Below are 27,406 nucleotides of genomic sequence, written 5' to 3'. Positions count from 1 at the left end.
CCACGCGATTACATGCGCGTGCGTGTATGGGCACGTGAGTACTGTCTGTCACGGAAAAGCTACATGATCTTTCGTAATATAAACATATTAACTTGCTAATTCCCCACTTCTTTCTGGAGTCAGAAATCGCGCAGAATCGCCGTCGAGAACAGATGCAAAGATTTGGAAAGGTATGCACACACGCGTACTTTGTTCTCACAAATCTAACAGAAAAAAAAATTCGGCTTTTTTAAGCTCCTCCCGTTAAGTTACCTTTATTTTCCATCGTTATTAAGTTACTCTTTGCTCGGCGATCGTGAACGGCTAAAGACTCGCGTCAATACAGACTATATCATGTTTCGAAATAAATAACATCGACTCGTTTGCTTCGATCGTATCCACAAATTCGAACGTATACCAGTTGAGAACGTAATGCCAATATCGATATCGATATCGATATCGATTCAATGAAACGAAACGATACGATACGATACGATACGCAACGAACGCGTGCAGAAACGAACAAAACAATCGAATCGGATGTGTGAATTAATTTGACGAAGCATATCGTGTCACGTAACGATCACGTCTTCCCTAGCATCTGCACGAATCTCTTCTCCGCGACTTTTTCTTTCTTTGTAAAATTATACAAAAATAAGTTGCGTCACTCATTCGTGATGGCTACCAATCGCCAGTCCTTTCTCGCTCTTCTCCTATTCTTCGCCGTGTCTTACTTTTCGCGCTCGTCATTCGCGTTCTCACATCGATTGTTAATTATAAACGAGTTATCGACGCAGTTCGATCAGCAGGCAAATACTTTTGCTTTTTTACGTTGTTCCTTAACTACCACTTCGACACGGCCTGGTGCACCTATGCGAATTCAGTATGGAATAGACGTATCCTAACGTTTGTGAATATATCTCTACGAAATTACTGTTATCTATCGTTAAACGGTCCCTAACTAGACGTTCAAGGAATGCAACTTGGTTTACGGTCGCGCGCGATTCATCGTTACATTTCGTTTTCGATACTGTGTATGCGGCGCGTGAACGTTTCGCGCGATCGGTAAACGCGCAATAACGAGATCGATTCCCTCGAACCCGATGATCTTTTCAGCTGCTATACTTTGGCGATACTAATACTCTTTCGCGATTACGCAGCTACGTTGCTCGTCCTCGCGTGAAAAACCTAGTCAGTGGAAAAGTGAAACGGCGATATATATCCGCGTTGACGGGCATCGTGCTGCGACGCACGCAGTCTTTCAAACGAAACTTAGAGATCTGTGTAGCGATTCGCTTAGCGCGGTTTTTATCCTTCGGTCGTTCGTCTTTTGATTTAACGCGAAACCTTGTGTATATATGTGTGTGCCTGCGCACTGTGTGTGTATGCATGCGTGTGTGTGTGTTCGTATGTTGTGTATGTCGGTGCGTGTGTGCGCGCGCGCGTGCGTGCGACTATCTGTGTGATGGACATATGTACAAAAGATATCGAATCGGATCACGCTTTGAACATCAGGTATATTCGTGTTCCGCGACTACAACAAACGGTAGGAAACATTTTAAACGATCGCTGCGTTTCACCCAGCTCTGCCCGTCGTCCTTATTTTACGGTCGAGAAATTCTGTTGTGGATTTTGGTTCGATGATACCCACGTGGTGAATACGTCTCTGCAATGGCTGACCACGCATTCGTTGCTGCAATACTCGTCCTCCCATTCGCTGTTTGCAACGGCGGGATTCGGGCATCCGTGACGTATACAAGCGTTCGACGTCGCTCTTTGACCAGCCATGTTGGCAGCCTGAGTTACAGAGTTCACCGCCGACGGTGAACTCGACAAAGAATCGCTCTTTGTTGGGTTCGAATGTATCATTTGCTGCTGCTGCTGTTGCTGTTGCGACGGTTGCTGCTGTTGCTGATGATGTTGCTGCGATTGTTGCGGTACTTGTTGCACTTGCTGTTGCGGCATCTGCGAAAACGTACACGTGTTCTACCGTTCAATTTGTTTCGTGGTAACATACTCCGTACTTGCTGCTGCCTGGCGCTGTTGCTGACAACTGGCAGCATTCGCAGTATGAAATATCGTTGCTATTTTCTTTCTGCTTGTCACGGTTTTTTTTTTTTTTTACCGGCGTTAAGCATATTCGAATGGAATGAATTAGAAGTCGTAAAAAGGATGAATACTATGAAATTGTGGGAGACGAAAGTATAAACGGAGGAAGAAATGATCGTTGAAGAGAAAAGAGGATGCGAAAAAAAGAAAATGAGTTCGCATCGTTGCTGACCTGCATGTACTGTTGCTGCATATGCTGCTGCTGTTGCGATGGTTGCTGTTGCGAAATATGCGTTGGCGCCATCGATGTAGTCATCATAGTCTGAAAGAAAAGTACACGAAGAAGAGAATGGTAACCAGGTTTTGAGACGCGTAACGCGACGATGCAAAATAGAAAGAGGTGACAAACGGACGAAGAAAGATGATTACTTGTTGCGTTTGTTGCTGCTGCGAGTTTCCTGGCATGGTTAAATGGTGAGGAGATTTTTTTATTTGCATTTGTTGCGCAGGTTGCTGATGATGTTGAAGCTGTTGATGCGGATGAGGATGCGGATGTTGTTGCTGAGGCGAAGAAGGTTGAGGCTGCGGACTATACACCTGATACGAGACGTTTCCCGGTGTTCCGTTCCCGGCGTAACTACCATACGCCGTATATTGAACTTGTTGCTGTTGTGGCGATGGCTGCTGTTGCGGTTGCTGCTGAGGATGTTGTTGTTCGTTTTCGGCCGCACCCTTGCTAACCAGAGACGCTCTGTACGCCGCGAGTGCCTGCAGATATTCCTTTTTCGCTGCTTCAGTCTTCTTCTTGTAAACCTACATAAATATAAATTTCTTCGTATACAGCGGTCGAGACGAAACCGAAATTTCTCTAACGTAATTCACGCTCGCTTTTCTCGAACGAATTTCACGAGGGCGAGGAATCGAAGCAGCAGAAAGAAGAAGCAAGAGTGTTATGTTTTGCGAGTACTCACGTTCTTATGCTCGGTCTCCAACGCATCCCACATCGAAGCGACGATCTTGGAGACTTCGCCGAAGCTCGCATTTGGATTTTGTCCTTTTATCGCAGCTTGGGTATCTCTGAAGAACAGTGCGTACGCCGAAACGGGCCTGTAAAGTAGATAGCACTGGTCTAATACGACGAAGGCGAAGAGAGCGCGCAAATTTTCGACGAAGAGCGATCTAATCGATCTTTCGAACGTTCTTTATCGCGGTGTTTCTCGTTTCCCGAAACTAGATCCGATTCGATCTGGCTACTTTCGGGATCTATTATAGCGCACGCGCGCTACTACGCCAAAGAGCTCGGGACACGAGTCGGCGGAAGAAAAGACAAAAAGAAAGAAAGAAAGTAAAGTAAAAAGAATGCTCACTTTTGCGGTTCGTTGGGATCTCTTTTCTTCTTCTTTTTCTGCGATTTTGGTTTCCTTTGATTTTTTGCTGCAACGTCGGTCGGTTCCGGTGAGGGTCGTTTAATGCCGGTAATCTGGACAAACGACCGCGAATCGTGCCAGATTCGTTCGTTGTTTATACATGATCGGTCAGATTCGAGATGCGTGCCAATCGATCGACTTAAACTCACCATTCCGGAATGAGGTGTACTGTCGTCGCTATCTTCGCTGGTGGTAGTATTGTTGTTTGCCTCGGGGATCGTGCTCGATTGTATCGCGGATGGACTACCACCCGTTGGACTCCTATATTGTATTTGTTGCTGCAATTGCTGTTGCTGCTGCTGCTGTTGTTGTTGTTGCTGCTGCTGCTGCTGCTGTTGAGTATGCATGTACTGCATATGTTGCTGCATCTGTGCCTGTTGCTGTTGCTGTTGCTGCTGTTGAAGCAACATTATTTGCTGATTTCCATGTTGTTGCCGCGGAGAATTCATGCTCGCATACGAACCCTGCGAGTTACTATACGTCGAGCTACCAGAAAACATCGAAGAAAAAGATGTTTGTAGATAGTTAAGGAGGATCGTTTCTTGCGGATCGAAGAACGGAATTGGCGATCGCGCGCCGGTTCTGCTTCAGTGGCAAGGTTATCTCATCCGTTATCTACATCGCACGCGGATCCGATTACGACTTCGACTCACCTAACGCTCATCGGCTGCTGCATCGAGTGATCCTGCTGCAGATAAAGGGATTGTTGATATCCACCCGGATCGAGATTCAACCCATCGGCAGATTGTTGCACGCTGCCGGTTTGCATCATCTGCGAAAGCCATTCGAACGGTGCTGATCATTCGAACGAATCCGTAAAAGCGGAAGGCGCGCGTACATTTTGATCCCCTCCGAAACTTTTCTCTCGTCTTGGACGAGACTTACCTGCGTTTGGTAACCGTGCATCGGATCGTGCTGAGATTGAGCCTGAGGCTGCTGCTGTTGAGACTGATGTTGCTGCTGTTGCTGCGGCGGCTGCTGCTGTTGATGCTGCTGATGCGAGTGCGAATGGATAGCCGGGATGTCGAAATCTTCATCACCGAAACTGGGAGTGTGAAACGTCTACGAAGGAGAGGAACAAATTGGACGTTTTAATCGGTGATTCGAGGAGTACGGTCGTCGATTCGCAACGTAGGACATCGCGCGACCGCATGGCTGTTGCTCCTGTTTAATCGGGCTTCCGCATAGTCGTTCCATCAACGAAATACGCACGGCAGAGAGACTTATAGAAGAGAGAGATTGAGAGAGAGAGAGAGAGCATCGTCGTCGTATCGTTTGAAATCCTTTCAGCGATTTATTAGCGTTTCGGTGCGGGGAACGGAGGAAAATACATTTGCCGTGTAGAGCGCGTCGGGACACGGGGAATAAAAGTTTTTAAATTGGATTTAATAGCATCAGGAATTTTCCTTTGAAGGAACGTACTTGCCTATTGATCGAGTACACCTCTGCCTCTCTTCCCTCGCCGTGCCCATCGCGAGCGTTACCCCTTACCTCGCGATGTTTCTCTTACTCTATCGTTTCGCTCTCGCCTCTCTCTTCTCTCCCCTGTCCCTTTTCACCGCGCTTCGCCCCGTAACGTCCCGACGCCGCCCGTGTGTACGCGTACCCGTACCCGTACCCGTACCCGTCCTATTTCAACTACTCCTACACCTTCTACTTCTACTCCTACTCTCGCGCACCACCACCTCCTCCTCCTCCTCCTCCTCCGCTTCCACGGCCTCCTCCTTCTCATCCTCCTCCCTTTCCATCTCCGAATCGACTACGCGCGTCTATCCATCTTCTTCCTCCACCGCGCACCGGTTCCAAACTTTTCTTTCTCTCTACACCCTCCTCCTCCCCCTCTTCCTCTGTCTCTCCTCTCCTCTTCTCTTCTCTATTCTCCTCCCGCCCTATACCCTTCCCACCCGTTCCACGCTCCTGCCCCCGTACCCTACCCAGTAACCGTGCCCGTACCCATGCCTGTTCCCGTTCCCATTCCCAACCCCGTCGCCGCTGCCGCCACCGCCGCCGCCACCGCCAGCTTCGCGTCCTCTGCCTATCCGGCCTAACCAAGATAGTCGTTCCATCTTTCCTACCCCCTTGGACCGCGCGCTCCTATTCTCATTCGCTCCCTTCGTTCCCCGTGTATGTATATACGAAGACGGCTGGTGCCTGTGGCCCGTGGCCCATGGTCCGCGGCCCGCGGCTCGCGGTCGCAACTCGAGCCCTCCACTCCCACGCGTCTCCGCCCCCACCCGTTTGCACCTGCACTGGCACCCATACCCTCGATCGTCCACCACGTAACCACGGCCAGATATCCGATCAGGGTACGAGTCTTCTTCCCGACAGTCAAATTTCGTTGCCCAATTTCCAACGGCTTATTAATCCCAACAATTTTCGCGGTTAAAATATCCAACGAACGCTCTTCTCGTCGAGAGGTTCTCTCGCGACTTTCCGTCTCTGTCCACGGTTCAGTCTAGCTTCGTTCCACCATAGACACCGTGACTGTCTACTTTATCAAAGCGGAGAAGAAACGCGTCGAATCCCGCCATAAATACAACGCCGTAGAATCGAAACGGAATACGATCGAACTTACTTGATCAGCCATGGCGTAGCTATTGTGGTGGTAGGACGTCGAGTGATGATGCTGCGGAACGTTCAACGAAAAATCCAGACTCTCGTTTCTCTGAAACAGACGAAATATTTGTATCGATTTGCGTCCACCAACGTGCAATTCGTTCGTCGAGTCGTTTAAGAAAGTTTTCCGTTCGGCCGATAACGTTTCTTACAACTTGTCTCTTACGTTACTGTTTTTTTTTCACGCTCGTAACCAGATTAACGATCGGTAGAGACCGCGATTCTATTTCTACGATCAATCCGTGAGGAGATTCTCGCGAAATATCCGCAATTTGTCAACCCCGTCTCGGTATCCTTTCCGCGACGGGACACGCGCGTCCTTCCTTCCTTCCTTCCGTCCTCCCTTCTATCGGTCAATGGCCTCGACGAGCGTAGAGCTTCGTCGATTGCATTCGTTCGATGTTTCGCACCACGAGTAAAAGCACACGAAATCTTTGTGCTTCCGTGTTCCCAACGGTCGCTTCCACTCCTCTCCAATTCGTTGGATTACACGCGACGGAAACGTTACGTTCCATCAAATCGTAAACATCGAGCGAATTGATATTTACGCTGCACGGGAATTTTTTCTACGGCTGCGAATGCGTGTTCGAACGAACCAACGTTTCGACCGACTCTCTGTGTCCAAGCGATCAAACGTCTACCTATACAGATTTTTACGATCGCACACATCGAAACCTCCGAGGCGTTTCGTTCGTTCGAATACGCATCCGCTATAAACATAACCTAAGTTTTAGGACCCAAAGTCAAATTCCTATCGGAGAAACGTGCGACGTAACGCTACGATTCTTCCGCCCCTGCTTACACTCGTCATTATCATCGTCACCATCGTCTCCTCCACCTGCTCGCTCTTAGGGGACAGCGTTATTCGCGTTTCAACACGGTCATCGACCCGTGCATCTATTTCCACTTTACTCTATCCGAAATCTCTTTTCCTTCGCCACGCTCTATCCTCGATCTAACTTTTCCCACTTTTCTTTCTTTTCCTTTACATCTTCCCTTGCTTAGGTTTTTTAAACGATTCGACAAAATGTTAAACGATCGCCACCTTCCCTATTCTTCGTTCTTTACACCATCTTTCCTCGCCATCTGGAAGACGACTTTCGATTCTTACGGCCTATGTTCTCGTGGGAGGGTCGTGCCACGATTTTCGTTCGAACGAGTCGACCAGATGGCATCGTAACGCGTTTTATATCCCAAAGAAGAAACGAAACTCGATCGTAATTCGATTTAATATTGTGACCAAAATTCCAGACAAATTCTATACGAAATCGGCAACTGCGGCCGGTAAACGAACATTCGAAACAGAGCGAACCGCGTCGATCGAGGGAAGACGTTGCTTCTGCATCGATTCGATCCAACGACGATTATCGAAACGAACGAGTGACATCTACTGAAATTACAATATCGTTCGAGGGTTGATAACGTTAACGAAGAAGGTAGACAGCGAGAAGCGATAATGAAAGACAGCCGATGGTAGAAAGAGAAAGAAGAAGGTAAGGTGCACGATACGTTACTTTTTCCAGTAGAAGTAACAGCAGGCAGGCAGGCAGCCTGGCAGGCAAGGAGGCAAGCAAGAAAGCGAGCAGGTAGGTAGGTAGGTAGGTAGGTAGGTAGGTAAGCAAGGAGGCAGACAAGCAGGTAGGTAGGTAGGTAGGTAGGTTGGTAGGTAGGTAGGTAGGTAGGTAGGTAGGTAGGCTGGTTGGTTGGTTGGTTGATTGGTAGGTAGATAGATAGGAAGACGGTAACGTAAGAGACACGAACAAGAAAGTTAGATCAGGCCGAAGTGAAAACACTCTCGCGAATCTGTCGATTTCGACAAACGATACTAGTCCGATTAACGACCGTCGTTGGTTTCCTTGTTTCGTTCGTTATTTTATCGTTAGAGAAAAAAATCAAACGACGTATCGAATTTTCGATCCTTTCTGCCTGGAGTAATATTTCGATTTTCCACCTGATCGAATTCGAAAGCTTTTTTACAAATAACAACGCGGAGAATAGCTAATACCTGGAGAAGAAAAAGGACGCGAAGAAGGGAATGGGGAGAGGGAGGGGAGTTATCTAAAGTAAGAAAACGGAAGAGCAAAGCGAAAGCAAGAGATCCAATAGACGTACGTACACGAACGAGTCTCTTACTCGGCGTATATAACCGATGTTAAACCTGTTCCCCGTTCCAATCCCCCTCCTCACTCCCGCCATTTGCCCTCCTCATACTCAACATTACAACCATTTGTAATCCGTACCTCCTCGTTTCTTCTAATTTCTCCTGAATAACGTCGTTAAACATCCCCACTCCCCTACTTCAACAAACCGGAGAAAATAGTACATTTTCCTATGATTATAAATTATTTTGGTTATATTTGAATCTCTATGGCTTAGAATAGATACAGGCGAAACGCAAACGAACGTGATATAATTTTATTATCGTTGAAAATAGAATTTCACCGATAAACGAATGGCTATAATGCGCGAAGCGTGCTTTCTCGTCGATGAATCGGACGACTGTGAAATAACTTGAAAATCCCACGATCGGTGTTAATTCTCTAAATATTAGAATCGGCGTCACTCATAAAGTTGAACCATCGCTCGACAGATGGCGTTCCGAGTTTACCTCGAACATAGTACGTATTTCGAAAGCAAATACGATAGTTTCCAAAAATAAGAAATCCTAGCTCGACGATGTACAAATTTGATTCCAATTCCACGGTTCGGCGACGAAATTCAAGAATTTCCGTACGCAAGAAAGGTAACATACCGGTTACCAATATTGAGATCGATGACTTACCGATGAGACGGACCGACTCGTCGTCGGGACGAGATCCAGGTTATCGAATGCACGTGTAACGTGCAGAGCGTGCCACCGCCGGTTAACCACGTTAACGTTATCACGATGAATTCTTCTCTTTTAAAACACAGCCCCTTTTCTGTAAGAGTGATTTCGTTCGGAAGTGAGAAAGATTTGTTAAAAAAAAAAAAAAAAAAAAAAAAAGGGAAACAAAACGTGCGACTGGAACGAAAAGATAGAAACGAAAGGATTTAATTCGACGATTCTTCGTCACAAGACCGTTTCGATGCACACGTCGACACTTGACAAGCAACACGTTTTCACATCATCACGCGTGTTCTCTGTTACGTTACATCGATATAGAGAAACATGTACACGATGACTTTACCGAAACATAACACGTAACCAAAATACAGATCGCTGCGCAACATACACAAAATATTCGACTCGTGGCGTAACTAGTGACAGCGTGGCAAAACGACGCGCGCTCCTCGCGGCGGCCGGCGCGGGAATGATTGAAGGGAGGTTCATTTTGTGGCACGCTTCGATAGTGGGGATAGATCTTTCGACAGGGGAGCGGACTCGCGCGCCCCCTGCTCGTATATTGCTAAAGGATACAATGCAACGGCACGACACGACACGAGACGATACGACATCGCACGATACACGACCACCCAATTGCGAACATTTTTACAAGACGAATAACGATGATTCAACGTACGAGAAAATCGTTAAACGGTATAAACGAAGATTTTCATAAATGTATCCAACGACGATGCGAATCTCGAAGAAGCAATTTGTTCGCTCTTTCCTAGATGCCTATTTTTCGATCCCGTTCGTCGATCTTCTCTAACTTTTAACACGCGTTCTGTTCGTCGCACACTTTTTATACGTTTAGCGACGTTTTAATAATTGGAAATGAACGTGTTCTCGGAGCGTCCCGTGAGATACAACGCATCATCGTACGATAATCGTATATGTACCGGGATGCGATTCGACTCGATTGGATCAACAACGACGATGAACAAGGAGGCCCTTCTTCTCCAATGAGAACGAATCGTTTGACATTCTGTGATCGAAATATATGTACATGTATGTATATATATATATATTCGAACGGTTTAAATCACGCGCTTAACCAGATCTCTAAACGGTTACTAGTTAAACATCTTTCTGCTGTTGTGTTTCTAATTCGATGTAGGATTTTATTTCAGAATCACGTTGAATCACGCGACGAATAACATTCGTGGTTTGTGGCCCAGTTAACAAGCTGTGATCGCTACACCGTGGAAGAAAGGGGTCGTCGGTTCGAAATATGGAGAGGGGCCAGCAGAAGGTAGGAGTGGGGTTTCTGTCGAACGGAGGGAGCGGAGGGAAATGGTGTGCAGGATTGAAAGAGGCCGGTGGCGCAACGAATAGAGAAAAGAGGACTCGCGACGTATGACGCGCACGCGGTCAAACGATGACGAAAGGAACCGTGCGCGTGCGGCAGGAGCATCAATGTTTCCCTTCTTTTCTTCCAACCAAACGATCAAAGGAATCGTACAGTAATTTTACTTACTCTATATTCTCAAATATTCTCCAAACGATATATCCTCGACTTTCTGTTCCTACGTCCTCTCGCTAAAAAATTCTATCCAACAGCGAAAAGCAAGCAACGGTATCGAGATTGATCAATGCCGCGTTCGGTTTCGATTTAATCCTGTCCCGGCTCGAGAATAGAAAACCGCGACTCGAACACCAGCTGCTAAAAGCTACTCTTCCGCGATTCGATACAACCGATAACAACGTAATTAAGAAGCAACTAAGAGCAAGTAGAATCGGTATTGGACGACGTAACAGCGTGACGGCTTAAACGCGCGTTAAACACGCGTTATCTACTGATACTCGGTTACTCGAATATTTCAAGAAAGTAGGACACGACTGTGTGTGATGGCAACCAAGTGTGCCGCGTGGCCCGAGGAAACAGGGGTTACGTCGGAGTTTATAAAGAGTCATTACATTCCCGTGAAAGGTAGCTTTAATTTCAGTGGCATTCCAATCGCATTAACGTATATACCCGCGTATTTGTATTCGTTCGCGAGAAGCGACAATCTACTCGAAACATTTACTCGAACGAGGTTTGTTACGGGTTCGAAACACGGCCGTGACAACTACGATTTTAACCGCAAATTCCTCGCGATCGATCTTGTAGTCTTAGTCGTCAAAACTAATCGCCCATGTTACTCCATGTTTCTTACGATTATCCAGGTTGCGTAGCTGTGTCAATATTTTCGATTTACGAGGCGAGACACAGCGAACTGTGCGAATCTTTGTTATACTCGCGTAATCAACAGTATAGGAACCAAAATAGAAAAGAAATGGGGGGGGAGGGGGAAGAACGCTGTTAAAGCGTCAGGTTTTTAATTTTCGTCGAAAGAAGGAAAATCTAGAGGCAACCGGCTAAAAGAGTTTTACGAAGAAACCGCACGCTCCGTCGCCGGCAGCCGAATCGATATTCTCTCGCGGGACGGTCTACCGCCGCTGCGCCGCGCCGCGCCATTTCGTTCCAAAAAAACGAGACAGCGTGCTGCCGTTGTCGGAAATCGTTGTTTCCAATGTCGATCATATCGAACAGCGTAATCAAGTACAAAAATCAATTGCCAGACATTATTAAGTATCTACGATGCTCTCGCTGCTTTGGAGATTCATTAAACATGTTCTTCAACATCTTGGACAAATGTTGATTTTACAAATTCCTTTGAGCGAACGTTTGCACAGCTGATAATCGCCCCAGGCTTATCGCGCTGTGTGGTGATTTTCTCTTTTCGTCGTTCAACGTGTTTCTCTTCTTTTTTTACCATATGTTTGCACTTTCCCGTTTCCCTACTCGTTCCACGCGCCGCTCGGTACTCCGTTGCCCCGTACCCCGTGCCCCGTGCCCCGTGCTACGTGTCCCGCGTCCCGTGCCCCGTACCTCGTGCTCCTTGCGCTGCACCCTGTCTCGCGCACCACGTACCCCTGTATCCCGGCCCCTCCGCTTCGCGCAGTACCACCTCCAACCCTTTTAGTTCCACCACAACGCGTCGAGGTGAATCGCGCAACTCGCAACTTGCAACTCGCAACTCGCAAATGCGTTTCATCTTTGTCCCGTGTATACGTCGATTCGTATTATCGTCGACGGTCTCTTAAACCGGTTTTACTTATTACGCGAGCGTCCGCTTATCTCGCGTAGATCTCTTATTACCAGTCACGGTAAGCGAACGTTTCTCTGTTCCCGCGATCTGTTTCTCCCGAGTTCCTACCTTCTAATTCTTTTTTCGCTCTTTTTTTTCTCTTTCCCCTTTCGACGTGCTCGGCTGTTCTCCGTTTGAATATTCCATGCGGAAATAGAACGAATAGATCCAATGGACAAATTTTATTCGAGGGAAAATAGAGGGAACGACAACTGAGGAGAAGAAGCAACGACGATGACGGCGCAGGGAAAGTGATAAGCGAGGGAAATGCGGAACGAAAAAACGGATAAAGGGAGAAGAAAGAAAGAGAGAAGCGTGCGAAAGAAGAAACGAATAATGGTGAGGGAAGAGGAGATCGTGCACCATAACCACGTGACCTTTTGACCGCAGGAAATTCTTCGGATAAACGGGCTTTTCACTGTACACAGCCAAGAAGGGAGCAACAAGTGTGAATCTTGTCTACCCTGTGGATCGGACGGTTCTTAGCTTTTCTCTCTGCTTTTCTACATCTTTCTCTCCTCTTTCTCCTTTTTCTCTCCCCCCTTCTACTTATCTATCTACATCCCCTCCACCATTATGCGCGCGCACACTCTTAACGATGCACACGTTGTGACTTTGATGACCTATTCTTCGGTCCGAATCGCAACGGATCGAGCGCCAATCGGGTACAAAATTTTCATGTCCCGATGATCTTTCGCGTCCCGTTTTCGACCGGAAGAGGCGAAAAGCGTTAAACGCGCAAAGTCGAACGAAACGTGTAACGAGATTAGTTTTGACGCTGTCGGCAGCCGTATAGAAAATTTGTGCCGCAGATTCGAAAATCGCGATTTGAGAAAAGCCCGCATTCGTACCACGTAAGAAGCACGCAAAACGCGTAGAGCCCCGAACGTCGTCGGTACAAACACGATACGATACTCTGAAATGCTTATTCACCGCTACGGAATGAATAATGGATTGCTAGCAAAATACATCGAGACATAAATATTGTATCTGGAGCGCTATATATTACCTGTATCGAATACATTATCTAGATCGTTCTCCGTTCTCTGTTCTGCTAGTTCCTATCTGATCGAGATCGTTGCCATGGGAATGCGCATTCGCGACTCGATCCGATCGTTTCGTATCGCGTCGAACTGTTCCAGTCTCTTCCAACTAGACACTGGTACTTTCTGATTTTTCCAAACGACCGATTCTTTCGCGTTTCAAAACATCGCTACCACCAGCGGACCATCCAGTCACGATAGTCACGACGACGCATCGTAACGCGTTCGAAAGCTCGAACGCTTGTCTTTTTCGCCTGGCTATTGTCCGTTCGATCGTCCGTACGTCGCGTCATCGTCGCGTCATCGTCGCTACTTCCACTGGTATCCAGCGATCTCGCTTCGATCTCTTACGGACGTAAATAAAATTCTTTTTCGATTGTGCTCGATCTGCGAAAGATAAAGTACGACGGAGCGGGCAGAAATAGGGGCGAGAGAAAGAGAGAGAGAGAGAGAGAGAGAGAGAGAGAGAGAGAGAGAGACTAAAAGCCTAGCCAAGATTCGGGCTGCGCGCGCGCGAGTAAACGTAATCATTTGCAATCCCGCGTAGAACCGCTTTGAAACTCTACGAAGGAATTTATTAAAGTTTGACTAAGTCGCTTTACAAAGTTTCATCGGTGCACCGAGGCACCGAAGAGTACCAAGAGGTGTACCGGCGGCGGTGTGAGAGCGGGGATTGCGAGGTGCTCGGCGAGGAGATCGGGTACCGCGCGGCAGCCGAGGGGCCAGCCACGACAAGGAAACGGAGGGGAATCCTCTCGAAGAAGCGGGACGAATTGCCGAAAGAGACGAAGGCGAAGGTTCGAGAGGCAGGAGGAGCGGTTGAAATGGATGAGAAAGGGCTGCTGGTGGAGATGGTGGTGCTGGTGGCGGCAGTAGTGGTGGTAGTGGTGGTGGTAGTGGTGGTGGTGGCGGTGGTGGTGGCGGCGACGACGGTGGTGGTGGTGGTGGTGGTGGCGATGGTGGTGGGGGTGGTGGTGGCAGCGACGATGGTGGAGGAAAACCCGGCAGGAGAATGAGGAGGAGGAAGAGATGGCGGTGGTGGAGGTGTAGGAGGTGGAGGTGGAGAAGGTGGAGGAGGCAGCAGCGAACGCAAAACGACGATGGGATGTGAACGAGGTGAAGCGGCAGAGGGATGAGAGGAATGGTGGAACGAACAGACGGAGGACGAGGGAGGCGATGGGTGGTCGTCTTAGGCGGGGACGGAGGGGAAATACAGGAGGGGGTAAAGTTACTTTCCCGGAGAAATAAAAGTTAATGGAGTTCCCTACCCCCCTCGTCCCACTACCTCCACCGCCTTTTTCTTCTTTTCCATCTCCTTGCCGGCGTACAACTTTCACGAAAGTTATTATATCTTAATTTACTATTGAACATTATCTGAAATTTCTCCAACGTTTCCGTTTTAATGCGCTGGAGAATACGAACGAAGAATATGCGCGTAGCATAGTCCGACCATACCAGAGACGAAATAACGTCGATACACCTTTCATCGTTAACAAACGGAAACGAAACGAAAAATAAGGAAGATAGCGTGAGGAAAAACGTGCCTCGTTCGTACGTTTCGCCGTGGTTATGACTACGCGAGATAATACGTGCTCTTTTCTCCCGATGATCGGTAACTCGCGCGTTTCATAATTCTCGTGGAAAGAGATACATACTTTGCGAAACGTCGACTATCAACACTTTACCGAGTCTTTACATTCCTGACGTTTGCTTTGCTTCTACGCGATGTAACTTTGACCGTTATGCAAACATTATATCCTCGTTTATCGGATATTCGTTTGGCGATGTAGTCCTGGTGTCAACGACCTTGTATGTACAATCACTACCAACGTACTCTCGACTCTCGATGTCTTGTCCACGATGGAAACGAACGAATTGACTTATTTTACCAAGCTTTACCGGGACAGCCTGGTTTCTGCTATACCTAACGTTAACTCTCCCCCCCCCCCCCTCCTCCTTCGCTCTTTCCCTCCTTCTCTCTTTCTCCGGCGCTCGCTCTTTTTTTTTTTTTTTCTCTCTTCCATTCCCGTTCCCATTCTTGTTCCTATTCCCCATTCCTATTTCCGTTCTCTTCCCTTCCTTTCCCAGTATTTCGTCTTCCAGGCCACCCCTTCCCCCGCTTTGATTTACGACCATAAGTTGTAATATTTGCGCCACTATTGTATGGTAATACGCACAGCAAAAAATATGTTAATGGTTGCCATAAAGAAGATATACAGCACGTACATATACATATGTATCCCATTTCGCGGCATGTACTTGCCGTACATATAGAAACTCCACTCTCGACATCCCATCTCTTTCATTTTCCTCCAAATGGTATCCTCCGCTTTCTTCTCTCTCTTTTATTGTATTTTTCTCTCCTTGTTTAACCTCCTCCCCTCCGTTTCTATACTTTCTTTACTTTTCCCTTTCTTACCTTTCCTGTTTTCAAACGGTATTTCGAACGGTATCGCTTTCGTCGATTTAACTAACGAAAGTACGAGCGTACGAACATCGCTAAAATATAGTACTATATTTCTTCTTGCTTTTAAATCGTTCGTTGGTCGATGCGTAGTTACGACCGGTGATATACCCCAACGGTAACGATAAAACGATGTCGATATCGAACTAAAATAATCGACGGCGTTTATTTTTCGAACATCGGATGAAACTTTCTCGAATATCATACTACGTAAAATATATGTGGATATATCGTACGTAGATCGTGTTTCTCCGCTACGTAGACGTAAACTAGCACTGCTTTGTTCTTGCATCATCGATCGAGCAATATCGAACGATCGATTGAAATTTATCGATCGGTATTCGGACGCTGAGATCGTGTCGTTTCGCCTTCGTAATCCCTTTTTCGCTACCACGGCTGCTGTTGCTGCTGCCTCTAGCGCTGCTGCCGCTGCTGCCACTGCTGCTGCGCTTCTCTCTTCCATAACTCGAACAATTCCAATAGTCGTTAATCTGTCGGAAACTTTCGGAAAACTTGCCGTTATTGCAGGTACAGAGGCGAGCAGTCCATGCAAGTAGGATAAGCGAAGAAGCGCGAGGAGAAGGAGAATGGTAGAGAGGAATTGGGGTAAGATGAGATGAGATGAGATGAGATGAGCCGAGATGGGATGAGATGAGACGAGATAAGATAAAACGAGATGAGAGGAGACGAGATGGGACGAGACGAGACGAGACGAGACAAAATGAGATGAGATGAGATGAGATGGAAAGAGAGAGAGAAGATAAAAGAGAGTAGAGAAGAGGAGAAAGATGGTCGAGTAGGCGAAGAAGAAGCCTATTTGATGGGAGGTGGAAGGGTTCGGAGAAAGGAGTTCGCAGGGCAGATTCCACGCAGAGATGCGACTCTAGAAGAGTCGAGGGAGAATGGGGATGGGAACCGGTGTGCCGAGGTAAGTTAAATAAACTTGTTTAGTTTCGCGGAAACTTCTGCCTGGCCATTGTATTCGACTGCCTCGCTGCCGAGTTTGCTCTGAAACTTTCGAATACGAACGAACTCGGTTCTCCGTTACGCTTTATTCGCTTGCTTTACCAACTTGCTACCTACCGTTAGTTACTTCTCTCTCCCTTTCTTTCTTTCTTTCCTCCTTTCTTTCCTCCTTTCTTTCTTTATTTCTTTCTTTCCTTCTGTTCCTCTTTTTCTTAAGATCCCAATGGTTTCTATAGGCATAGGCCGTATAAGTGTACCTCGTTGCTCTATTTTTTCGTCATCGCCGTCTCGGCGCTGCGACGCGACCGCGGCGCGCTGTCTCGCTATCCCATCGTCGCGAACGTTGCCCCCGTAACGTCTTCGCCTTGACCGTTCTTTGTTCCTCGCGTCGCCGCGTTTACGAAAAACAGAGCGAAAGATTTCTCTCTGTCGTTCGGCGTTTCGTCCAGAGATTAGGCAGAAAAGGGAATCCGATCGGAAACAAAATCGGGCAAAGTGCCCCGTCGCTAGTGTGGCAGCAGACCGAATGGCTTATTGATTTAACGAGAGAGAGAAAGAGGCGAAAGAGAAACAGGAGGAAAGCAAGCACGGGGAAGAACGGGGGAGGCACAGGGGAGCACGGGGAAACACGGCTCGAGGTGGCTGGGGGGTCGCGAGCGGCAGCCTGGGGGAGGTTTGTGGGTGGCTAGGCTGAGACTAGGGAGAGGGTACGGGTACAGGAGATGGGTAACGCGGAATAGGCTAGGCGAAGGTGGGGAAGAGGAAGGCTCGCGGGTTCGCTGGCTCGCGAGCTCGGCAACGGAGAAAAGAGTAGGGTGAAGCGCAGGGTGAACCAGGGTGAATCAAGGTAAGGTAGGGTAAGATAGGGTCGGGGGCCGAAGAATAAGGGATACGGTTGCCAGTGTGCGGTGATGAAAAGGGCAGAAGGAAAGACCAGAACGAAGCAACGGCATAGAGACGATGGTTGGAAGCGAAACCGAAATCGTCGAGAAACAATCCGGGACTGGATAAAAAGCTAATAACCTGTTTTACCTTTCCGATCCGATGCTCTTTCAAATATTTTCTCACCTAGGTATCATCCGTATCATCCGTATCACTTCCGACGCGTGTACCGACTTGCGCGTAGGTAAATGCACCAGCTGCCTATAATACGGACAGCGATAATATATATCCGATCTGTGATTTTCAACTTGTTTGCCTTTTCGCGATAAACTCTTGTAGATACAACGTACTCGTACAATAGCGAGTCACCGGTTCCACTTTATTCGAATACGTAGAATTCGTTGTGTTTGCAATTTCCAAATCTCCTTCGATTATCCTTCTTATTTTATCCACGACGTTTCCTCTTTTCTTTCTCCTTTTCATACCTTCGATATCACCCACCATCTTCGTCACCCTTTCAGTTTTTCCTAACTATAGTTTCGCTATTTTTCTTGTTAAATCGGAGAATTGGCTGCACAGAGCCTCGCTGGAATATCGTAATAGCAACCGTTTCGTTGAACGACGTTCGAGTAGTATCGAGGTGGCCGAATGGTCATTGGCCGATCAACAAGTGGCTCATGATTTTGTCAGTGGCTCTGCAAGCGACTAACCCCGCTGGCCGGCCTGTTGTCCGACCGTCCGGCTGGCCGACTGTCTGCGTCCGGTTACCCGATGCGGTCTACCGCTAAAACACTCGTGGCATTCTCCGACCCATCTAACTCGTCATCCATTATACTCCTTCCAACCCATCCTGTTTCGGGAAACCTTGATCGGTCGATGTAATACCGAAATATCTGCCCAATCCAATCCAATCAAATTTTCCTCCTTTCGTCGTATGTTCGACGAGTATGTATGGCTTCCGGGTCGGAAGCTTACGCTCATCCGCGATCAGTTTGTCTCTAGACAACGGGCGATCGACAACGGAAAGCAACGGAACTTCCTAACGAGTATACCAAGCGTTTCGTACGATTTCTCGGTTTCTATAATCGCTCGTGATGTTGTTGCCGTCGTCGTTACCGTTGCTAATATCGAGGTATCGATGCTTATCGGTCGCGTCTGTTTTGCAAAGCATCGTGTGCGACACACTTTCTCTATGAAACAACTTGTCTACGAGCGAAAGAGAAAGCAAGTTTACCAGTAGCGGTCACTTTTCTACCACGATTAATTCCTCGGTTCGGCTACGAAATTAGCTTGTACGGTCGTTGCTCAAATCGTTTTGAACATTTCGTACGAATGGTTGTAAATAAGCGAGACACAAGTATACGGGCAAAGGACGCGCGCTCGCGTGTATGTATGTGTGCGTGCATGCATGCGTGCGTTAGGAACGAGCAAGAAAGAAGCCTGACGGAAGACAGAGGATAGAGATCGCGAAGAAATCGAAGGATAGAAGACGAGGCAAATGTATTTTATTTTCATCGAGCGGCAGTAACAGCAGCAAACTCTTAATCAAACGAGTCGCGATAAGTAAATTCGATTACCGACGTTCGTTAGAACGAATTTACTTTGCGCGCTCGCGATCAGCAGGATTTCAATTTTTGCTTCAACGCGATAGGTATATGTAAATGTGGTAGAAATGCAGCACCTAGCCTGTACGTTTGCTTCGAGAGTACACAGACCTACACCCTTTTTTTATGCTGTTCCAATCTACGTTTATTCATTCTTTTATGGATACCAGCTCCCTCGTAGTGTAGGTTCGCCTTTCATTTTGTTTCAACCACGAGCAGGACCAAATGAAAAGCTGAAACGGTCAAAGACGGTATACCATCCGATGCAGAAATAAAGGTAGCGCAACGCGATGTAGCAAGATCTATGCCGTTATACGATTCAGTGTCGAGGCATTTTTCACTCTTTATCCTCGAAACGAGGAAAACGGAAAGAAAACACGATCCAGAAATCGGAAGAAGATGTCGGAAAAAAGACGGTAAACGACTACAACCGGAAAATAGAGTTGAGAAAGCAATTGGAGATAAACGTGTAAATTGGCCATGGTGACGGAAAAGAAAGGGATGCTTGAGTCTTCGACCGCGTCAACTCTTCGCGTATAAGACGTTCAGCTCGAGGAGGCATTGTTTCGTCGTATTAAGAAGACATCGTTTCGTCGACCTCAACCTCCTCTTTCGTTGCTTTCATTGTTATAGTTTCAAACGCTAACAAATCGCGATAAACATTTGCGAACGCGAAAGTCAAATGAACGAAAAACGAAAAATGAAGGGAACGAAAGTATATCAAACGGTTATGAACTCTTTTGTGCAGACAAAATAGGATGATATCCTGTGAAAATGACAGGAGAGAAGAAACGGGACGGGACGGGACTGGACGGGACGGGACGGGACGAGACGAGACGAGACGAAACGAGAGGAGACGAGATGAGACGGGACGGAACGGGACGGGATGGGACGGGACGAGACGAGACGAGACGAGACGAAACGGGACGGGACGAGACGGGACGAAACGGAACGGAACGGAACGGAACGGAACGGAACGGAACGAGACGGGACGAGACGAGATAAAACAAAATACACGATACGCTAAACGTCATATAAGTATCTACATACGTACATCGTACGATATACGAGAAAATACGTATGATTTGCAACATATACATTTTCATTCTATGATATAAGATATAAAACATGATAGAATTATCTCGATGAGAAAAAGAATACTAACCTTGTAAGAGAACTGGTCGAACATTCTGCAGACATCGACATCGTTGCCAAGTATCGTGTAACCGGCATCCATGCTGTCCCGACGTTTCTTCTCGCTGCCTGGAACGAGGCTTCTGTAAGTGAAAATCGTTCGCCGAACAATACGGAAAGAAATTTCGCGGTGAGCCAGTACCAAACAGACTGATCGCGATTGCACCGACTATGCCGTCGCTCATCGTCCCGCGGCTTTTGCCGTGGTCGTCACCTTCCTGTTCGCCACCCTCTTCACCCGCTTCTCCGTCGCTCTTTCGTTATTTTCGTTTCTTGTTTCTCGTTCGCGTAACTGCCGCAACCTGCGTTAACCGACGACATACGAATCTTCGTGTTTCTTAATATCGTTCGAACGGAGGAGCGAGGCGCGAATCGTATCTCTTACGGGATCACTGATCGCGAGCCGAATCGATTCGATCGATCGATTAATCACGCGGCCGTGCGTAGCTGCGTGTACGCGTGTGCGCGTGATACCACTTCGATCGTAAGTTAGTCGAAAAACGAAGGATCGGCTTTCAACGATATTTCTTGCGTGTACACATCTTCCACGAATATCCCGACGAGATAACGGAACTGCACCTTTTCAGACACCGCGATTTTCCATTGGGAAAACATTCGTTCGAGATCGGTCGCTCGATTCTTTGACTGGGTCGATTAAATCGCGAAAGAGCATAACGCGATCGTATCCAACTAAACCCTCTTTCTTCGCTGTTCTAACTTGAATCGAATACGCTTTATCGTTGGCAGGACCGTGCAACGATTATTCAAAAATGTTTCGAAAAATCGATTTCTTTTCAATTTCTCGATGATCGACCTCGCCTCTGTATCGTTCTCTTCCTCTCCTCTCGTTTATCTCGTACTTTTCTTTCCTCTTCCTTCTCGTATTGTCTTTAATCCCGTTCTAGGTTCTCGAGTCTAACGTCTGTTTTCCACGAACCTTCTGTACGTAGCATTCGATACGTCGACCATGCGACACACGCAACAAATATGTTTAACGTGTCGACGTTCAACTTGCGAAATCGATCAACTTCGAATCCTACGTACCTTGCGATACTTTGTTATTTTCGCGTTTACGTCACCATTTATGTCGCCTGTTCCTTCGGTTAGTCTGCCGATTAACCAGATATCTCACGGAAATCGAGATCGTAAGCGCCGGAATACCGGCTCGCCACTGCCGGCTGTAAAGCCGGAGCACGTGGATGAACCGCGTTTACCGTTTACGTTGCTCCGTTTTCGAATCTATTTCCTTTTAACCATCTAACACCAACCGCGACCACCGACTGCGCACCGGTACTGACAACGGCAACAGCAACGTCGACGCTGAGAGCGAAAGCAACGAGAACGGCCGTGATGTTGGTGGTGGTGGTGGTGGTGATGGTGGTGCCACTGCCGCCGCCACCGCCGCTATCGCCGCCGTCGTCGTACCCGCTGCAACCACCACCACCACCGTCGCCGCCGCCAATGTTCAAAATACTGTCAGTGGTGGTGGATGTAATACCATCGAGGTAGGGGGTGGAGATATAACAGTAGTGGAGGTAACGATGACATTGGTAGTGGTAATAGTTGAATTCTCTTTCTCTCTCTCTCTCTCTCTCATTATTAACCTTTTCTCATTCCCTTGTTTGACTATATACCTATTTACTTATTTGCCAAAACGTTTCATAGGTACTGCACGGATAATAATACGAATTATTAAAAAAAAAAAAAAAAAAAAGAAAGGAAAAAGCATATTGCCTTTCAGCTAACATTTTTTCGCAGAACGTAGATTCTGTATGCGATTGCTGTACGTCTTAAAAATGGTTCTCTGGTGGATGTTATCTTTCGTAGGTCGTTCGATTACCAGATAAACGTAGTTTAAAATTTCAAACTCAGCTTTTTTTTCCCTCTGGATCCAGCATCCTATTATCGAAAGTTTTACGAACTTGATTAGTAACGACGAAGGGAATCGGTGGCAAACAAAGAGGCAATTACGACGACGGAAAACGTGGTGGTCGATTATCGATACGCGATGATTAACATCATCGTAAATTTTGCGGAAAAATCGGTCAGGGTCGAGAACTAGAAATTACGGGTTCGACACGAACGGTCACGTGGATCGCACGTGGGTTTCATTCATGAAAGTCGCCCGTAGGTCTCGGAGGTGGCGTCAGCTGTGGTAACGGTAGTGGTAAGTAGCGGTCGGTGGTGGTAGGTAGTGGAGGAAGGTAGTGGTAGGTAATGGTAAGCAGTGGCAGATAGTGGTAGTGATTTCGGAATGGTGATGACCGAGTTGGTACATGCTATATAGTTTGTAGTAGTAACACCAGTATCGGTGCGAATCTAACCATCTCCATGATTCTCCTACCGTAGCGTGGATCAAATGGATGTTGTTACGCGTCCGTAAAAAAGGGCTGTTTCAACAGAGAGGAAACCTGGCAAATCTCTCGAAATTTTTCGAGCGAGACATCAATGTTAGGGACGTTGATCTACAAATCGGTCGATTTGCTTTATTATCGTTAAACTACCTACTTACGTATCGATGTTGCGCGTATATATATATGTATATCGCGATTGCGATTCCAACGACAAAACGATCGATCGTTGAAATCCGGTTTTCGTCTTTTCTTTCGTCGGCCCTATTATTCATTTGTTCTTCCCATCTTTCTCAAGACTTCGGGTCTTAAAACGCGCTCAATTTCTCCTTCGCTCGAGTAATACTTACATACGTAGCGTCGTATACGTGCGCGTGTCTGCTATCACGCTCCGATTACCATCCTTATCTATAGTTCTCGAGCTGTGGTGTTATTCAAGCAACGAGCTTGACATCGTGCCACGAATACTCTATAATCGAAACGACTCTCAGGGTTGCGCTCCATTCATATCCTCTCGTTTCCTTCGTTTCATCCAACCATTTCTATCGACCCTGAGGCAATTTCCCCTTTATTCTATTCGCAACGTGTATTCGTTTCTAAGCAATTTGCTGGTACAAAAAGGATCGCACGATAAAAGCCGAAATATATCTGGATTGTTAAAGATAAGGTAGACGAAACGCAAGAACGTTCGATTCGCGAGGTCAATTTACACGGAACGAGGTACGGGCTACATCTTTCCTCGCTAAGATGCAACTTTCATCCTAGGCCGTTCCGCTTCGGCCTACCACCCATTCGTTCGTTGCTACATACATACTTGCTCCTCTCATTTTCTTCAAAAGCGATTTGTTTTAGATTCCCTACTCCAGTGCCTACCGCACCGCGTCCCGCCCGAATCCCCCCCGTCTACACCCCTGCCGCTCCTCTATTTTCCTTTCCTCCGGATGAGTCCAGATATAGATGCGCATGCCGCGCGACGCGTATACTTTTCTGTATGTCCGCCGAAGCATCGTACATACGTTTAGATTTCCGAGTCTCGTCGAGCGCGCGCATATCCCACGGGAATCAATATCCGCGTGTTTCTCCGCTTCCTCTCCCTTCTTTCCCTTCTTCTACGTTCTCATACTCGTCCTCCTCGTGCCTCTTGCCTCTTGCCTCGCGCATCGCACCTCGCGACTCGCGCCTCCGCGCTCCGCTACTCGACAACTTATCAACTCGCTCGCTCGCTACCCTCTTTCCCTCCAACTTACTCCCCTCTCCACGCTTCTCACCCATCCTTTCATCCCCGACTCTCTCTCTCTCACTCTCTTTCTCATTCAGCCTCTTTCTCTCTTTCCTCCAACCCCCCGCCCTCCCCCCGCCCCGCCGACCCGCCCATGCTTTACCGGCTGGTTCCTTTTTCTTCTCCTTCGGCCGCACCTCCTTCGATACTGCATCGCGCTGCTGTTCGCCATCCGTCTCTGATAAACGTGATTTAAAGAAAAGAGTGGCGAGTATACGACCATCCAACTCCTTCCTCCTGTAGATCAGTCTTCGTTTGTCGTACTTGGTATTCCACGCTGCGTACCTCTGTCCCTCGAACCCAGACCTACCTTCTATCGTGTCCACCTTCCGTGTCTTTCCTCTTTCAGTCGCTCGCATCCCTTCCTTCTTCCTAACGCATATTCTCCGACTACTCGCAATACTCGGCTCCATAGCCCTCGCTCTTCGTCACTCTGACCGACCGCTGCCCCCGTCTCGCCTTTCCCTCCATTCCGCTCTAGCGTCATTTCTGACAGCTATTTTTCTCACTTAAGTCGACACGCATCTGCGAAACATTCGATTTTGAAGCGAAGTAACGCAATGCACGTTCCATGTGTATTACGTTTAATCGTAAACGTAAACTATGATAATCGTTGGCTCGATTTCGCGATCCGTTCGAACAACGGAATTAGAAAACGATAATATAAATATCATATGCGAACGCGTATAGAAGAACGCGTTCTTTCGCGGACCCCCAAAAGAATTTTCGATGCAACGATTAAGACTGTACGATAAGGAGGAGAAGGAAAAGCGAGCGAGTCTTTCGTGACGAGGTCCGATGTTTTTACCTATGTATAGGTAAAAGTCACGATGAGAATGATGGACAAATTCCGTTAACGTCAAACAGCGTGCAGACGACAAAGCTTGTTGACTGTGCGCACGATCTGTCTATCTAATAGCCAGGATAACGATCAAGGTAACATGACGTTAAGAGGCTACGAAAGAAAATCAGACCTCTGGATAAATAACAAATACGAGAAAGTAACGTTGTCGATGAAATCTCGAACGCGAAAAAGCTTGCAGAGGATCCTTGGCTTTTATGCGATAACTTTCCGTTTTTCAAAACTCGATCGATATATCAAGTTTCTATGCCATACATCATCTTCTTTTTACTCTTTCGTATTTAAACGTATGTACATTTAACGTCAAACGCACGCGCATCTAATAAGGTGATTAAGCTGGGAAAGAGTAATAGCCTTTCGAGGAAGTAAAAGATTTCCAAAAATTCCTAGAGATTAATCGGTCTATCAATCAGCAAATTAATTCCGATCGAAATTGCATTCGAAAGCGAGATATTTAATAGAATAATAGAGAAGAATAATACATGCGATTCGAGGCGCGGCAATCGAAATTCCGGCCTTGTCGGAACACGGAATTTTTCGGAAAGTAACGCGCGAACAAGAGCCCAGACGCGTTCACGTTTTGATTGCGCGATCGAGCAAACTGGTACGTACTATACGCTCGTCGCGACGCAACACGCTGACGCGCTTCATCGAAGCGTTCGCTGAAACGAACTGTACGGTTAAATCGAGCGTCGTCTAATCTCGTAAAAGAAATTTTGCATCGTTACCGTGTAGCATCGACGCTCTACAAAGCTTTTTTTCGGTCGAGTGATCCGCCGCAAAAACATTAGCGCGGTTAACGCAGCGACATCGCGATCCAGTTACCCTCCCTTCCCCCCCCCCCTATTTCACCCACGCCACGAGCATTTAAAAATCTCTCGTTGGACTCGTCGTATTAAAAAACAGAAAGAGACCTGCCAATTAAGAAGCCGGGTATATACGTACCAACTTTCTGTCTTACAGTTTTTGAAATTCCCATGACCCCTTTTTAAAATACGATTCGGTTCTAACCTGTCTCTCGTACGCCGTAGAAAACGATCATTCGCGAAATCGTCTTGGTAACTCGTTATCGAAGTTTCCATGGCTGGATCGCGATTGCTTGCCAAAGAACGTTTATTTCTAATCGTAAAGACGAAGGAACAAGATTTTCAAACGTTTGTCCGGAAGGAAAGGAGGATGGAAATGAAAGAAAATCGAAAGATGTTTATACGCAGGATCGAGGACCGGTTGAAAAGCGAACGAACGAATAAAGGAGCGAGGAGGAGGGGAGAGGAGAAGAGAGGGCACGTAAAAAAGCATGTTGAAAGGAGGAGAAGAGAGGTGCCGCGTGAACGAGAAAAGAAACAAAAAGAAAAGGACGAACCGGCTCTGCTCGCCAGCTGACGGTCTCGTGCCGCAACCCAAAACTCTTTTCGAAGATTCGGTTGCCGGTATTTGTATATCACGTATGGTACCGGCGCAACTTGGCTGCTTTCGCGCTACCTGCCGTTGCTGACCCTCGCGACTTTGGCTACTCGATCTTTATCGATTCCACTCGATCGATTTCGCAACGCAACCTTTCGACCGTACACGCTTCCACGCGAAATAATCAGTCGATCGATCTTTGACCGTACCTAAAAGCCACAGAGACAATAGTATTGTTCGTATCATAGAAGAAATTGCCGCGGACGAGAACGATGTCGTTCGCATTCGTTGTTCCTCCTCTTGCGCAATTCTCTTCGTCCGCTCGCTCGTCTTCGTCGCATTCCCGTTGGTATTGATCCGTTGAGTTTTCGAAAGTAAAATAGGTTATGCCGTGAATCGCACGGAACTACAACTCCGGACAGCAACGAACGAGACGAAACGGTGGTATGGAACAGAAACGATGAAAACAGAAACGATGAGAAACGAAACGAAAAGAGCAACGAACGAGCTGGATCCACGGATGAATACAAATACGTCGCTTAAACTGTATCTACTTACTTACCTACCTATCTACTTACTACTTATCTAATATTTATCCTATTTATCTATCTATCTATCTATCTGTCTGTCTATCTGTCTGTCTATCTAGGTGTGGATACCGCCTATACCAATGTGTAAGTTTACACGAAGAAGAAACCGTGGTTACACTAAGGGGGCCGAGGAGAACGGGTGGGGACCAACTGGCGAAGCCAAAGGAAGAGACGGGGAGTTTGCAAAGTTTCGAGATTCAAGAGCGCTGCTCTCAATACGACAAGTTTGTGCAAACAAGAACTTACTTCGAAGGATGGATAATGTCGCAGATAAATCAACGAAATTTAATAAATCGACGTCTCTAAGAGTTTCGTTTAATTGTGTCTTCCTGCGTTCTCTCGATAATTTTACCAACTGTCCTTCGTCTTCCTAGTCGCTGCACATTGTTTTTGCACCGATCACACAGCGAGACAAAATCGTGTATGCTTTCGGCATAGTGATCGCTACGGGTCACTTACATAATAGCTCTTTCCTTTTCTCTTTCGACGAATCTTAATCAACAACGATAGCAGATTCATCGCACGACCATCGATACGAATACTTGAGAGCATCTTTCGTCACTGCGACCACTCGATATTGTATTTTAACAATAAATTAATCTCCTATGCATTATCATTGAACGAGTCTCCACGGTCATTAGCTTTGGAAAACCGTTGATCACTCGTTGCTTCAATATTTGCTTCATAGCAAACGTGTAT

The 27,406-nt window shown here is 47.1% G+C and overlaps 1 protein-coding gene and 1 long non-coding RNA gene across 6 annotated transcripts; one reads left to right on the top strand and one right to left on the bottom strand.

Annotated features, from left to right (window-relative positions):
- Positions 1-1,476: 1,476 nt before the first annotated feature.
- On the bottom strand, positions 1,477-21,553 carry LOC139993969 (uncharacterized). Of its 4 annotated transcripts, none has more exons than XM_072016190.1 (11): positions 20,364-21,553; positions 20,193-20,290; positions 6,031-6,120; positions 4,341-4,517; positions 4,109-4,227; positions 3,605-3,941; positions 3,396-3,508; positions 3,000-3,135; positions 2,458-2,841; positions 2,261-2,350; positions 1,477-1,944 (listed from the first exon to the last, which is right to left on the bottom strand). In XM_072016190.1, the coding sequence occupies exons 1-11, from the start codon at positions 20,404-20,406 to the stop codon at positions 1,579-1,581; spliced, it is 1,953 nt and encodes a 650-aa protein (XP_071872291.1). In that variant the 5' UTR covers positions 20,407-21,553; the 3' UTR covers positions 1,477-1,578. The 4 variants fall into 4 exon arrangements, with proteins under 4 accessions (XP_071872291.1, XP_071872292.1, XP_071872293.1 ...); XM_072016191.1 differs by having other exon boundaries at positions 20,388-21,552; XM_072016192.1 differs by having other exon boundaries at positions 20,193-20,286; positions 20,364-21,551.
- Positions 11,258-27,013, top strand: LOC139993984 (uncharacterized). 2 transcript variants are annotated; one of them, XR_011801507.1, is made up of 4 exons: positions 11,258-13,908; positions 16,104-16,503; positions 25,928-26,663; positions 26,767-27,013. It is a non-coding gene; the product is annotated as an uncharacterized lncRNA (long non-coding RNA). The 2 variants fall into 2 exon arrangements; XR_011801506.1 differs by lacking the exon at positions 11,258-13,908 and having other exon boundaries at positions 14,288-16,503.
- Positions 27,014-27,406: the final 393 nt, after the last annotated feature.

The sequence above is a fragment of the Bombus fervidus genome, chromosome 14 (genome assembly GCF_041682495.2).
Source record: "Bombus fervidus isolate BK054 chromosome 14, iyBomFerv1, whole genome shotgun sequence".
Taxonomy (NCBI): domain Eukaryota; kingdom Metazoa; phylum Arthropoda; class Insecta; order Hymenoptera; family Apidae; genus Bombus; species Bombus fervidus.
The sequence above is the reverse complement of the archived record's forward strand: the minus strand, read 5'-3'. Positions and strand labels throughout refer to the sequence as shown.

Excerpts from the sequence above, each read along its gene's own strand:
- LOC139993969 (XM_072016190.1), bottom strand. The coding sequence starts at position 20,406 with ATGAGCGACGGCATAGTCGGTGCAATCGCGATCAGTCTGTTTG. Across the intron at positions 3,136-3,395 it reads GATCCCAACGAACCGCAAAA|GCCCGTTTCGGCGTACGCAC; the intron begins GTGAGCATTCTT and ends TCTACTTTACAG. Across the intron at positions 1,945-2,260 it reads TGCAGCAACAGTACATGCAG|ATGCCGCAACAGCAAGTGCA; the intron begins GTCAGCAACGAT and ends ACGTTTTCGCAG.